This window comes from Cryptotermes secundus, unplaced genomic scaffold, assembly GCF_002891405.2.
Source record: "Cryptotermes secundus unplaced genomic scaffold, Csec_1.0 scaffold682, whole genome shotgun sequence".
NCBI classification, from domain to species: domain Eukaryota; kingdom Metazoa; phylum Arthropoda; class Insecta; order Blattodea; family Kalotermitidae; genus Cryptotermes; species Cryptotermes secundus.
The window spans coordinates 1,205,266-1,219,876 of record NW_019730110.1 but is presented as its reverse complement, the minus strand read 5'-3'; the positions used below and the strand labels follow the sequence as shown (position 1 = coordinate 1,219,876).

The 14,611-nt window shown below is 41.2% G+C and overlaps 2 protein-coding genes across 5 annotated transcripts in view; one reads left to right on the top strand and one right to left on the bottom strand.

Moving 5' to 3' along the window:
* Nucleotides 1-14,611, top strand: part of LOC111866213 (neuropeptide Y receptor type 1) — a 439,022-nt gene that overhangs the window by 39,753 nt on the left and 384,658 nt on the right. The window contains exon 2 of the mRNA XM_023854955.2: nucleotides 9,479-9,521. The gene's annotated coding sequence lies outside the window, so the exon portion shown is untranslated. The remainder of the gene's footprint in view (nucleotides 1-9,478; nucleotides 9,522-14,611) is intronic.
* LOC111866215 (cardioacceleratory peptide receptor) overlaps nucleotides 125-14,611 on the bottom strand; it is a 150,681-nt gene continuing 136,194 nt past the window's right edge. For all 4 annotated transcript variants that reach the window (XM_033752164.1, XM_023854958.2, XM_033752162.1 and 1 more), the window contains exons 5-10: nucleotides 9,905-9,998; nucleotides 5,789-5,884; nucleotides 4,806-4,994; nucleotides 3,529-3,639; nucleotides 2,246-2,426; nucleotides 125-940 (exon numbers count right to left, since the gene is read on the bottom strand). In XM_033752164.1, coding sequence (XP_033608055.1) covers nucleotides 667-940; nucleotides 2,246-2,426; nucleotides 3,529-3,639; nucleotides 4,806-4,994; nucleotides 5,789-5,884; nucleotides 9,905-9,998 — 945 coding nt within the window. In that variant the 3' untranslated portion in view covers nucleotides 125-666. The remainder of the gene's footprint in view (nucleotides 941-2,245; nucleotides 2,427-3,528; nucleotides 3,640-4,805; nucleotides 4,995-5,788; nucleotides 5,885-9,904; nucleotides 9,999-14,611) is intronic.

Genomic DNA, 14,611 nt, shown 5'->3' with positions numbered 1-14,611 from the left:
AACAAGACGTCTCTAAAAAGAATATTTTGTTTAATTGACCATAATTTGAATATATTCAGTATCTACGAAAAGTATTTTTTTTTATATTCACAGATAATTAGTGTGACATATTAAAATATATGTATATTGAATTCATATACAAATCAACGATATTCTGAATTATAAATTGATTTTTTGTTCAATTTCTATAGAAAAATATTATATTCTAAGTAACGGATCATGTAATATACTCTTTGTAAAGTATCTCTGATGACACGTCATAAATTCCGGTCCCATATTTTCAACGAAATATCCGGTATGGCGGCCATTTTTTTTTTCAATCGTCTATTGGGAACAGAAAATTGTTATTTTCTAATGATGACATAATGATTTACGTCACTATCTGAAGCACCCTTACAGATAATTTTAGATACGTTTTACGGCGTTGTAATGTATGATACAAATACTGTGACAGTGAGACAGATACATTTAGAAAATATTACATAGGCCTTTTCGTTCAGACTTAGCATATTCTGAGCAGTCCTTTTGGCATTTCAGTACAGTGTTGCTTCGTATACTTGTGATATTCACGACACGAAAAAATGTCACGTTACTTTCAGTAGGGAAGTAGGTAAGGATGTTGTTACACTTCACACGAATAACTCTGAACATTGACACACAACATGATTACAATATTGAAGTATCTGTCTGAATGCTGTGAAGGTTCGTGTTGGAGATGAGGTTTGCTGGAGGCGTTCGCAGCTGGACATGCCGTACAAGGGGAACATTTGCGGTTGAACTGTGTATAGTATTCAGACGTCTGGCTGAAGAAGTGAAAGTTTCCGTCACGATGCTGGTGTCTGTGTTAGTATGAGTATACCTCACGCTGCGCCCCTGGTGGTCGACTCCCCTACTTTCATTTGACCAGCAACAAGACAACCACGCAAAAGGTGGGATTTTCCTGAAAATGAAATAAATACATGTTGGTTTTTGGGTCGCCACAGCGGACACTATGAAGAACGTTGAGATGTGGCGAAATGGTAGGAAGTTTAAGGACGTTTCGGAGGAATATGCTACCCCAATCTTCAGGGTAGTAAGTCAAGCTTGGAAGGAAAGTTATACGGCTGTAAGAGAGAGAGCGGATGAGGTCAGCACTTTCCTCTGAAACGCCAGTAAACTCATACAGGACTACACGGCTTCATAGCCCAGAAAACAGTATTAGTCTTAAGACTCATGTTGTTTGTGATAACGATATAAAATGCATTCATGCAACGTGTCAGAGCGTGAAAATTCTTTGCTATGGTAACCAGAACTTATGTAATTTCAGATCTTTCATCTCACATACTCGAGCCAGAAGGGTTATTTTGGCTACTATTATTTAACTGGGTCCATGAAGCTGAGTCCTTCTTGGGATTAAGTACTTGAGAAGCTGCAAGTATACTATTAAAAAGGTAAAGTTGTCCCTGTGCTTAACTAATTAAGCACTACGACATGAAGGCGTATGGGTGAGTGGACGTATAGATCCACATTTTCTTAACCTCGGTACTAGCTGGAGGTGAATGGTCAGCATCACGCCCTCCCAGCTTTACACCCGGGGAAACAGCCTAGGTACCCATTGGATAGGAGGCTCTGTGGGCCCCAGAGCAGGTCTGGACAAGATACAGAAGAGAAAATTCTTGACCCTACCGGGACTGGAGCTCCGACCTGTCGGCCGTCCAGCCCGTAGCCAGTCGCTATACAGACTGCGCTATCCCGGCTCCTCACGTCCAGCCCGTAGCCAGTCGCTATACCGACTGCGCTATCCCGGCTCCTAAGTACACTATTATTGAATTAAACGAAATAATAACACGTAAGCAGGAATGTTGCAATTTCGTTTAATCAAATTGCTGAATTATTACTCTTGTTGTTACTTCGATGTTCTTTTGAGAGAAAACCCGATTTTTAAAAATATTTATTAAATAAATTTATAAAGCTTTTGGAATGGGGTGGGGCCCAACAAGTGTGATGGACCCGGAGTTCCATCTCACCTTTCTCAGAACCTGTAGTATACAGGATGTCTCAAAAAAGTGTACGTATAAACATTTCGATAAATGAAATAAACGTATAAACCGTTAAATCCGTCAGGACTGGCAATTAGTGCATCAGTAGACCAAGTGTAGGTGTTCTCACTCGCAGAATGACTGGCATAAACTACGCTGCTTTGTGTGTGTGTGTGTGTGTGTGGGGGGGGGTCTGCGAACCACCAGCTGAGAAACACTGGGCATACCTGAGACTCCTGCATATGTTAGTCGAGAAGAGACAATAGATAAGAGGATTGGCTGCCGAGTTCAGTGGAGCGAGGCTCTGGATGAACGTGGCCACTGCGATATTTGTCTGCGTTTTGGAGAAGTACTCAAAAACTTGCAACAAGTCGAACACGATATACGGACTCCAACACAAGATGAAGACTGTAGGAAATTCAATCAATGCATATTTAATTTACAGTGATGTACAAAGTGACTATCCTCATATCTCTAAGAGCAAGTCATGTTTGAAATTAAGACCTTCTTTGTAACGCTTACATGACAAGATGTTTCAGAAATAGAATGCAGGGGTAAAGTAAATAAGTAAAGGTATCCCTGTAACAGGCCGCGGAGGCCCATAGGGTTGTGAGACGTCGAGGTTCCCACATTTTCTCTAGACAGTCGGCTCATATGGCGGTAAGGTTGTTAGCCTTACGCGCAGGCCGTTCTTTACCCCCAAGAATATTCCTCGTACTCATTTCTGTTAGAGGCTGAGTCGACCCCAGGGGCCATAGTGCGGCTGGAAGGATTAGGTAGTAAATTGAAAAAAATCCACCTCATCGGGATTCGATCCCGCGACCTTCCGTCTTGTAGCATAGTGCCTCAACCAACTACACTACCACGTGCCCCCAAATGGACTGAATTCTTGACATGGATAGTAGAATGTTCTGGAATGGATGAATTGGAACTGATTGGGAAGAATGTGGCTGTAGGATAATCTAGTTACTATGTCCGCAATTTCCATATAGAGACTGAAGAAAACCACGACACTTCAGGATCGCCGGTATTACCACTACGTAGATCTACCCAGTATGTAGTTGTAGTGGTAGTTTCATGTTTCCTATTTATTGATGCTCATTCAGTATTGATATTGAATTGTTCCACTTCAAGGTAAAGTTCAAAATACACGTACTGTCAAAGCATGTATCAGTTGAAGGGAACTGTTAGTCATTTTCTGACTTCTAAAAGTAAATCCTTTGTAAGCATGTGAACCTTATAAATTATGACGCAGGAGAATGTATTCCTTGAGACATATTGCGTTTTTTTGTGAGAATGACTGTGGAGACAGTTAATGCGACTTGTCATATGAGGTATACAGTACGTGCTCCTTTATGAAGTTTGTGGAGCGCTCTTTAGAATATTACAGATCCATCAAACACTTTGATATTAATTTGTCCTATATAACGCACAAGGGGGATTACCAAGCCACTGTTTCCGATGGATATTCATTACCACGTGGGTATAGAAGGGTTTCATCTGGTCTTACCAAAGACAATGACAAATGTCATCTTGATGGTCTTTATCTTCGCTTTGGGAATGAGTCCCCTGGAGCTCGCCCGCCTGGAATTCGGGTCGTCAGCGGTAACGAGTTCACCGTCTGCAAATCCCAAAACAGAGAAATTCAGCACGTGCCCTGTTACGTTAATTGGAGACATCAAGAAGTGTAATGTCTTCTGGGATGAGGCCGTGGTATCTGTTAGAAATTTACTGATTTTGCAGATGAATGTAGTGCCTCCATCTTCAGAGTGGATGAGTAAATCTAATGAAATAACGATCAAGAAACAAGCTGTTTCATTCAGACGTCAATAGACTTAACAGACAACACGGCGTAACATCCTAGAAGATAATACTTTTCATTGCCACAGGTGTGAAAACCTAAAACCCCAAATGAACATGTGACGTTTATCTATAATGTCATGTGATTAAATGTGACTAGAACGAGGTTCGTATTGGTAACTGGATTTGTGGTACACTTGCGCTCGTAACTGCAAATAACTAGACAGTCTCATTGAATTACACGCTCCAAAGATAACTGTAACTACAACACATATAAAGTCTTCTCAGTTTTAACTAGCTGTTGCTTGGTAGCGGCTTCCAACGGTGGACGTCTCCTTCCTTGGGTTCCCGAACTATCCCCCATATCTAAGCTACCACCTACTCACTTCTCGGTCGGTCCATTAAATTGATGCTGACCTTCGCCAGTACAGTTATTCCCGGTTTCAGTCTCCTCCACATCCATGACAACGATTTTTATTCTCTCCTACACATGTATATGTTTCGAAATGGGGCCTCCACTTCGACGATGGATGGGTCGGTCTTTCTGTGTAAGCGCTATGTTTGTTGCGCCGTAGTTTCAGCACGAGTATATCCGCATAGTCACGGCGTCCAGATCACTGTGGGCTCTCTGCACCCTCTGTCACTGCACTGTACTAATTAAGGATAATATTAAAATGGATGTTAGAGAAATAGGAAGGGGTGGTATGGACTGGAATTGATAAGGACCAATGGAGGACTCTTGGCGGATACGGTAATGAATGTTCGGGTACCATAAAACGTTGGAAAATTTTTGAGTAGCTCAACGACTGGTAGCTTCTCAAGAAGGACTCAGTTTTGGGGCATGAGATTTTGGTGAAAAGCAAAATGGGGCTGGAGACATCACGTCATTCAGTTTGGGAATCGACGTCTTAGGGACAGTATAACACGAAGGAACCCCTTATCAGCTAGACTGACTTTATTATGGCCGAAAGAACAAGATGGGCATACTTCTGACGTGGCGCGCTTTCTTTGCAGACGGTAAGAGCAGTTTGCTCTTACTCCAGATGGTGAACACGATGACCGTGTAGCAGGCTGTGATTATGAGCGCTGGCACGACGAATACGGTCAGGGCAATCAGAGTCACATACACCTGCCAGTGGTACTGGTGGGGGAAGTCGAGCCAACACTGGAATTCATCTGCAACAGCAATAGTGACAAAAATGACTGGAAAATGTAATGCCCAGATTTAACATCGACATTCTTTGAAACGCATTAAATTAAGCTCAAATTTTCTTCTTCTTCTGCCTTGACTGATTAGCCTCTCTGAGTTCCTGCCTACAGATCCAGAGGTCCCGGGTTAGATTCCTGGCGCTACCAGATTTTCTGGGAAGCAAAAAGTCTCGAACATGGTCCACTCAGCCTGATGAGGAAAGTTGTGGAGCTTCTTGAAGGAAATAGCGGCTCCGGTCTAGAAAACCGAGATTAACGGCCATGGGGATCCGTTGCGCTGACCACGCGACACCCTCTATCGGCAAAAGTTGGCACTAAGTTCGCCGACAAGCGACGGTCGCTTGGTCGGTATAGTTCGCTTGCGGACTACAGGCCACAAAGTTTTTTTTAAGTAAACTGAGAAGGCAGGTTCCCGTAAGGAATATATTTACATCCCAGATATTTCGTTTTTGGAAATAAAATGGCAGTTCACTGTGAATCTCATTTATCGATTCACACACGGATTTTTGTTCACAATATGATGCGATAGCGCTCGAAGAAAAGAAGAAAGGCGGAGGAGGAGATGCTGTATCCCCCCCCCCAGAGAACTTATTTCCATAGAAGCCTCTACAGATCAAGCAAACAACTCTCAGGGACCGCGAGTATTTTCAGAAATTCTTGGCTTCACTACTACTGCCGTGTCAGCTGATCGTGTTCTTCACTTAAACCACCCTCCACAGAGGCGCTAAACCCAGCACAGAAAGAGCAGAGGAAAGTAGTACCTTGTATTTTCTTCTCTTCGTAGAAGATTGCAATAGGAACCGAAAAACAGAAGCTCAGAAGCCAAGCACTGCCAACCAACATCCGCGCTCGTCTCCCTAAAAAATAAATAAATGGCTAAATGTAATCGGAAATACGTCGTGATGGGTATAAATACCGGGTGTCCGGATGAAATGTATCCAAAATAAAATATGTATATCTCGGAAAGTAATTCTCATACACGTATCCGGTTTATGTTATTGGAAAGGATTTTTTTTTCATACCCGGCTTACGCGCATGCGCCGCCACATTTCTGCCACCATGTTAGGAATCACCTGGACAGAGAGATGGCTGGGATATGAATTGGCAGAGGTGGTCCAATCGCTTGGCCTCCTTGGTAGCCAGATTTATCCCAGTCGATTTTTTTCTTGTGAGGTTATGTGAAGAACATTGTCTACCAGGTTAAGATCAACGACCTTCAACACCTGAAAGCCCGCATAAGGGACGCTGTGGCTATGGTAACACTGAACATACTTCAAGCCTGGATATTTGTCGTGCCACCAAGGGAGCCCACATTTAAATTTATTGAGAAAGTTATATACGCAGAAAAACTTTGATAGTTTCCAACCAATTAATGTGTGTAATAAATTTTTTCTGAGATATAATGATTTAATTTTGGATACCTTTCATCCGGACACTGTATATTTTGGCTTTGGATTTGAAGTTCTTACAGACATGAAGAGTTCTGTCTTCAGATATATAATGCTATGTACTCTAGTTCATTGAAAATGAGTCTTTGGCTCACTATTCGACACTGAAGATGGAGCTGATATATTCATCCGAAACGTCAGCTTTCACAGGACTACACGGTGTTATATTCAGCAGTGGGTTTGACGTTTATATGCATTACTTTGGTGAAAATATTTTCTTCATTTTCTTCACGAAACCTCCAAAGTATAAAGGGGAGACACGCACAGAGGAAGGGTAAACACATAAGTAGGTCATTTGGAGATTATAAAATTTATAATTAATTTTATAAAAGGTTGTGTGAGTATGTATTGAACAAGAAGGGGAAAAACACGCTCACATATAGTATCTTACATCTTGCTGAACGCTCGAAATGCATTACTGAAGACGACATGCTGAATCAGCCTTATACGGGGTTATTTAACATAGCAGTCATGGAAATTCTTTTCTAAAGTTATAATTTATTAAGATTATACAGTAAATGAAATGGCCAAATATAGTTAAAATTATCAGTTTACTTGAAATTCCTTGCGAACTATGTATAATATACAAATATTGATTTGACATACTGGGAGGTGGGCTCAGTTGTGGCCAGTACTATCCGATTTCTTCCCGAAGAAGTAATAAAAAACTGAGGTCTTTATCTCAGGCTTTTTCTCCCGAAGCATTTCTGCATAACACCCCTCTTCACGTTAGTGCTGCTTTCATAATTTCGGTGATTTTTCGGTTACGCCATTCATGACATCGTTAATAATATTCGCGAAATATATCAGTATATCTTACAAATTGATTCCAGAATAAAAAAGCGTTATAACGAGTGACGTTAGGTTGGTCAATATTCAACAAAATAATAATATATATTTTATTTATAAGATGTTACACACAGCCTATTGGATTTTCTTTATAGATAAAGCAAAGTAATCATGTCATTTGCCGGTCACGGTAGCCGAGCGGTCTAAGGCATGCACTGTCTTCACTCGCTCGGAAGCCGGGATCGTGGGTTCGAATCCCACTCAGAGCATGGACGTTTGGTGTTTGTGTGTGTGTGAGTTTTTCTGTGTTTGTGTATATGCAGAGGCCTTGCGACGAGCTGATCACCCGCCCAAGAAGTCCTACCGACTGTCTAAGATCTAGTAAACTGAAGTGAAAAGGAAAGTTTCATGGAGGTAGGCCAAGGCCAGAAATGGGGCTGTAGCGCCAAAGGAAAAGAATCGTGTTATTATGAAAAATTGCAGTTGTATTTACTCCTCAGAATCAGCTTGCTAACATATGAAAGGCCAATTAACACGCAGTTATGTCATCCGGTCAGCTCTGCCTTTGGACGTAATCGGCTGTCAACTTTGTTAACAGCCGTTTAGGAGCTAGCTTTGTTTCTGTTAACAGACGAATAGATTTAATGGACTGAAGTCCATGATGGGCTACAACTAAGGAGAACCTCTGTTCCGTTTGTCAGATATCGTGTGATGTCCAAGCATTCAGCAACCAATTCATTACTTCCAAGTAATTTGCATTAATCATGTTAACGGGTTTCCTTTATCTCTTGTCGGATACTGGCCGAGAAATTGGTTTCCCCTCTGCAGACAGATGGCAAGTAATCACGAGAACTACTTACGCGTATGATGCAGTTAGGACGTCTGTAGCTCGGGTGGACTAGAGCCACTTCTCGACTTGGACATCCCGGTTCAAACCATAACCAATCCGTTTGGGATATGTAGTACCGAAAATGATACCGGGAAACCGTCATACCTCAGTCTGTACAGCGAAGGACAGCGGGATGGACTCCTGGGTTCATTTCCCGGCAGGTTTAAGAAATTTTTATTTTCTCCACAGCCTCCATACCGGCTCTAGGGCCCACCCGGCCTCATCTCCAGTTACTACCTGGACTGTTTCTTCGGGGGNCTTTACTTGTCCTTCGTGGAGTGGTGCTGGGGGGGGGGGGGGGACGGCCGGGTTATGAAGCTAACCACTCATATCCAAGTAGTGAGGAGGTGAAGAATGGTGGAGCTATGCCTTCACTACCCCATCTATCTCTATGGTGTAGTGCTTAATTAAATAAGCACAGGGACAACTTTACTTTTTTGTATCTTTCTAAGTAGGTGACTTAACTAAGCAACTTTCTGCCTAACCAACCACCTCTACGAAGCAGAAACGCCCATGAGAAAGTGACAGTTGCTCAGCTGATCAAGACAGCGTCCCAGTGCTCGGATATTAGGAGACGATACAGACAAACCGGATTCCATAAATTGTAGGGGATTCTTAGGCAACAAAATGTCTGTGACTTCCTCAATGACTCTTCTCCGTCGAGTCTTTTTTTTTTGTATGTGGTCTAGTGGTCAGAGTTCCTACCTACAGATCCAAAGGTCTCGGGTTCGATTCCCTGCGATACCATATATTCTGTGAAGTGGTGCGTCTGGAACGGGGCCCCCTCAGCCTCGTGAGGATAATTGAGGAGCTATTTCAAGGAAATAGCGGCTCCGGTCCAGGAAACTGAAATTAACGGCCGTGGGGAATCGTTGCGCTGACCACGCGACACCCTCTATCTGCAAAAGTTGGCACTAACTTCGCCAACAAGCGGCGGTCGCTCAGTCGGTATAGTTCGCTTGCTGACTAAAGGCCACGGAGTTCGTTTGTTTTATGTATTATTATCTGTGGTGACCGTGCGGTCTAGGGCGTGAAACGGCTTCGCCCGTTCGAACACTGGGATCGTGGGTTTGAATCCCACTCAAGACATGGATGTCTGTGTGCGTTTATTCTGTGGTTAGGCTAGTTAGTGGCCTTGCGACGGGCTGATCGCTCGTCCAAGGAGTCTTACCGACTAAGAAACTGAAGTGAAACAAGCGTTTCACGGATGGCCGATGCTCCAAGTGAAGTAACAGGAATAGAGAGAGATAGAATGCGGTAGGAGTAATGAACTGTTATTTGATATTTCACATTACTGTATTCTAATGAGATTTTTTATCCCTTAGGGAATTGGAAGACTTCACTCATTCTCAGTGTTTGGAAAATAAGGTAAGTGATCCCTCAGATTATAAAAACCATTTGGGGGGGGGTTATTCCATGAAATAACATAAAACAACCTGAATATTATGATTATTGGTAAAATTCCCTGTTACACTGAGGTTATCATTGCGATGTTTACTGCGTTGTAACGAAATGTAGTCCGATAGAAGTATACTGACGTTTCGGAGGACCGCACTGATTCCATTTTCAGGGTGAAAGAGTACGCCAAGCAAACAATCAGCAAGAAGAGTTAATGTTCCATTTTTCCGCTCTCAGTTCATTCTAACCTCGGAAAACGTCTGCAAACATCCAGCAAAAACTACACGGCGTCACCTCCCAGAAGACAATAATCTCTATAATTATCCGTTTCGCAGAATTGGTATGATACTTACAGCTTCCTGAGAAATTCATTGGGTGCGTGATGGCGTCGTAGCGATCTATACTGAGAGCCACGAGTACGTAAGTGGACGAATACGTCACAGAGGCCTGTAACAAGTATTAATCGTTTAGTCTGTAAGTAATGACAAGACAGGCACTCTCAGTGGCAGCAGCAGGACCGCTCTCTGCGCTGTCCTGCTTTTCTAAATGAAGAGTTACGAATCCAGAAAGTGACTGGCGCCTTGATGTTCATTCTTCTTGGAGATAAAATTATTTCGAAAAGGAAAAATAAGTGTAATGGCTGAAATGATAATATAGGTTAAAATCGTGATTGTCGTCTTAAAATATTTGTTAGTACAGGATATATCAAAGGCATTTATCGACATTTTAATGAATCATTATAATCTATTTATTTAATTTAGTTATCATCTATTATTCAAGAGTTCTTCTTACGTTACACCTACGTTACTTTACTGGTAGCCTCTTCCTTGACATGTAAGTTATCATGCAAGCCGATGCTTGAGAAGCGAATCTTTTTCCCTCACTAACAACAAAGACCATATTTTTAAATATTGTACCCTAAATGCAGGGGCACGCGGTAGAGTACTTGATTAAGGCACTGTGCTACAAGCCGGAAGGTCGTGAATACAATTCCCGATAAGGACATTGGATTTTTCAATAGATCTAATTCTTCCAGCTCTAAAAGAATTGAGTACCAGGAATGTTCCTGGGATTAATGGGCGGCCGGCGCGTAAGGCTGAGAACCTTACCGCCATCTATGAGCCCACTGTCTAGAAAATGTGGGAGTCTCGACGTCTCACAACCTTATGGTCCTCACAGACTGTTATACGGATAGCTTCACTTTATCTTTTACCCTAAATATTATTAATATTAACACCTTCGGTCTGAGGCTTTCACGACCATGAATATGAAGGGTACTGTTTTCTGAAATTTCGGAGTAACTTATTGCCTCCATCTTCAGTACAAAAATGTAAACATAGAAAGAAACCTGCAAGAAGCAAGCTACAAGCAGAGCGGCTTCTACCAGACGACATGATGTCACACCGCAAATGTTAGTGCTCTTTAAGAATTATATATTTTGCGATTGGTTATATATAATGTTAGGAATCCTGAAAATTAAGTAGTAAAGTCGACATTGGCGTATAAAATTCCTGCCTTCCAAACCAGTGCAGTAAAAGTAATTTTGATTGTTGCCAAACTATCTTTTCAGCACCATTTCCCGAGTTTCAGTCTTCTTAATGATGACTCTCACCAGTATTATCATCTGAGATGTATCAGCGTGTAGTCTGGTAGAGGTCTACCGAGGTTTGCCTCAGTATCACTCTGTTTGCTGCTCGATTGGTGAATGCTTTGGTTATTTATCGACATCAAAAATATAGACAATACATACATTTAAAATGTCAAAATTACATGAGACTACACATCGTAACATCCCAAAATTTGGTGTTTTTTTTTTTAGAAAAAACCCCTTTCGATAGCTCTTATAAAACGTGAACATTTGTTACTTAAGTGTGTGTGCGGCTAATTCCGTGTTTATATATTACAAAGTAGGGCCACAGATATGGAAAGGGAGACATGTGACAGTTTGATGCAACATAAATTAAATTTCTGAAGCCACTGTTCGGTTTTAGCTTTTAAAATTGAACAACCAAAGGAATACGGTTATAAGAGAAGCACTGAAAGTTAAAAAGATAGTGGAAGACAGAAGTGACTGTCAGTAACACATTTAAAAAATGGTAGGGGGGGAATAGACTGGCAAAGTTAGTATATTATTAAAGCAGCTGGAAAGAGAGAGAGAGAAAGAGGGAGATCTTCCCAGAATGAGAAAGAAATACACATTTTGGATCAGAGATAACAGAAGAGGCTTTATAGGTCTGAAAGTTTACATACTTCGAGAAGAATAAGAATAAGAATACGAATCATTGCATATGAATTCACAAAACAACAACAACAACAACAACAAAAATCCATGGCTTGAGTCCGCAAGCGAACTATACCAACCGAGCGACCGCCGCTTGTCGGTGAAGTTAGTGCCAACTTTAGTGGATAGAGGGTGTCACGTGGTCAGCGCAACGTATCCCCACGGCCGTTAATCTCGGTTTTCTAGGCCGGAGCTGCTATTTTCTTGAAATAGCTCCTCAGTTATCCTCACGAGGCTGAGTGGACACCGTTCCAGACCCACTACTTCTCAGAAAACCTGGTAGCGTCGGGAATCGAACCCGGACCTCTGGATCTGTAGCCAGTAACTCTGACCACTAGACCACAAAGACATCCACATTTACATTAATTCATTAGTGTAAATTATGTTAATCTAATGCCTTAATATGCGTCCTAAGGTTCTAGCAGAGCAAGAAACAAAGAATAAGAAAAGAAAAAGAAAAACAAACAATCTGGCTGAGTAACTAGCTCCATGGAACTGAGTTTTTCTTGAGAAGCCGCCAATCGCTAAGCTACTCAAGAATTTCCCAAAATTTTAAGGTACCCAAAAGTTCATTACCGTGTTCGTAAGAGCCCTTCACTGGTCCCTATCCTAAGACAGATCAATCCAGTACATACCACCACATCCTATCTCTAAGATCCATCTTAATATTGTCGTACCTACTTTTAGGTCTTCCTAGTAGTCTCTTTCCTTCTGACTTTTCAACCAAAACTTAATATGCAATTTTCTTCTCCTCCACTCATGCTATATACTCCCTGCAAATGAATTCTCTTTGACTTGAGGGTCATTCCATATGAAGTCATCCAGATAGGTCGCTCACCATTTTTTAAAAAAATTAATATTTTGTACACTTATTTCTACATATTTTCACACATCAAAAATATTTAAAAAAAAATGTAATCCGCTCGGTTCTCCCGGTACAGCCGTTTTTATAATGCGAAAAATCGCGTTTTCGGCTAAAATGAAGGTTTGCGTTATCTTCTGTATCTCGATAACTATTGAAGCTAGAGACTCCAATGAAAAACCAATTTGTTCCTCATGATATGGACTATAAATCATATTATTACAAGGTTTTACTCAACTCATTTTTTCTAGGTGTAATTAAGCTTGAAACTTATCCATCGATTTTGGGAAAAACGCTATTTTTGAGCTCCAGAAACCAATGGGAGGGGGAAAGTATAAGGTGTGTGGTTTCTACCCTTTGTTTTGTCCTACATGAAGAATATAATCACATAGTTTTGAACACCGTACCTATTTTCCAAAATTTTCCAGGAGCTTCCAAACTTTGCTCTGGGCCCAAAATCGGCCATTTTTAACGTCTCATATCTCCGGTGGGGAAGCTCCGAAAAATTTTTAAATGATAAAAAATAATGCGCTATTCCAGAGTAACGTGGAGATAAAATTACAACTTTGATATTGAACTAATAGCGAAGTTTCTATAATGCGAAAAAACGCGTTTTCGCCTGAAATGGAGGTTTGCGTTATCTCCCATATGTCGATATCTATTGAAGCTAGAGACTCCAATAAGAAACCAATTTGTTCCTCATGATATGTACTATAAATCATGTTATTAGAAGGTTTTACTCAGCTCACTTCCTGTAGGTGTAATTAAGCTCGAAACTTACCTATCGATTTTGGGGAAAACGCTATTTTTGACCTTCAGAAACCAATGGGAGGGGGAAAGTATCAGGTCTGCGGTTTCTACCCTTTGTTGTCTCCTATATGGGGAATATAATCACATAGGTTGAACCCCGTACCTATTTTCCAGAATTTTCCAGGAGATTTCAAACTTTGCTCTGGGCCTACAATCGGCCATTTTTAACATCTTATATCACGAGTGGAGGAGCTCCGAAATTTTTTAAATTCCTCGCAAATAATGCTCTATTCTAGAGTAACTTGGAGTTAAAATTACAACTTTGATATTCCACTAATAGCGAAGTTGTGGGCACTTTGAATTTTACCAAAAAATTCAGTACTTCAACAAGTGGCTTACCTGCATCAAATGTTATTAGTTCTTTGTGTACTCCGATGAATATTTTCCACTTTGTTTGAAAGTACACGTGGTTCAGTAAGTGTCCACTATCACGATGTCTTCGAAACCATCGGACTTGGATGTTTAATAACACCTGACCCTGTTTTCCTCCAGAGGGACGACCTGGTGATTTTCTCTTGTGTGGAGCACAGTTTTGCACTTTTGGAACATGCTTTTTAGAATGATTTCATTTCTTGCAACATCCTTTTTTGACACAAGAAAGTAAACTATTCCTGGGATATTTTCTGTGCAGAATATTTACAGTTCTAGCGGGCACATGGTTTGATTAAAATGAGTTCTCTGAAGACTGGCTTTCACTGCTTGCCTCTTCGTGGTGCTGCCAATACCGTCACAGGCATTCTTCCCGTGCGGGGTGGCAAAGAAGTTCCAGTCTGCTTCAAGTCCGAAGTCTTCATAGTGATAAATTAAATTGGAAAGATTCTTTTGTTTTTATATTGGCTTCCAGCGCCATCACTGAAATAAATAACTTTCCTGACTGAAGGCACATTTTCTTTTATATCAGCGATAAGAAGTTTTGGAACACAAAAACTGTGGCTCTATCGTGCTTTACATGATCACTGACTGTACAGAAGCTTGGGCATTTTGTTATAGTGTCCGCCTTGTAGTAATACACAAAAGGGTGAAGTGTAGCCTGTCGATTTACCCAATGGAAACTTTGAATCTCGTTTTGAACGATAAACGAACAATTTTCTGCAAAATCTGTAAAAT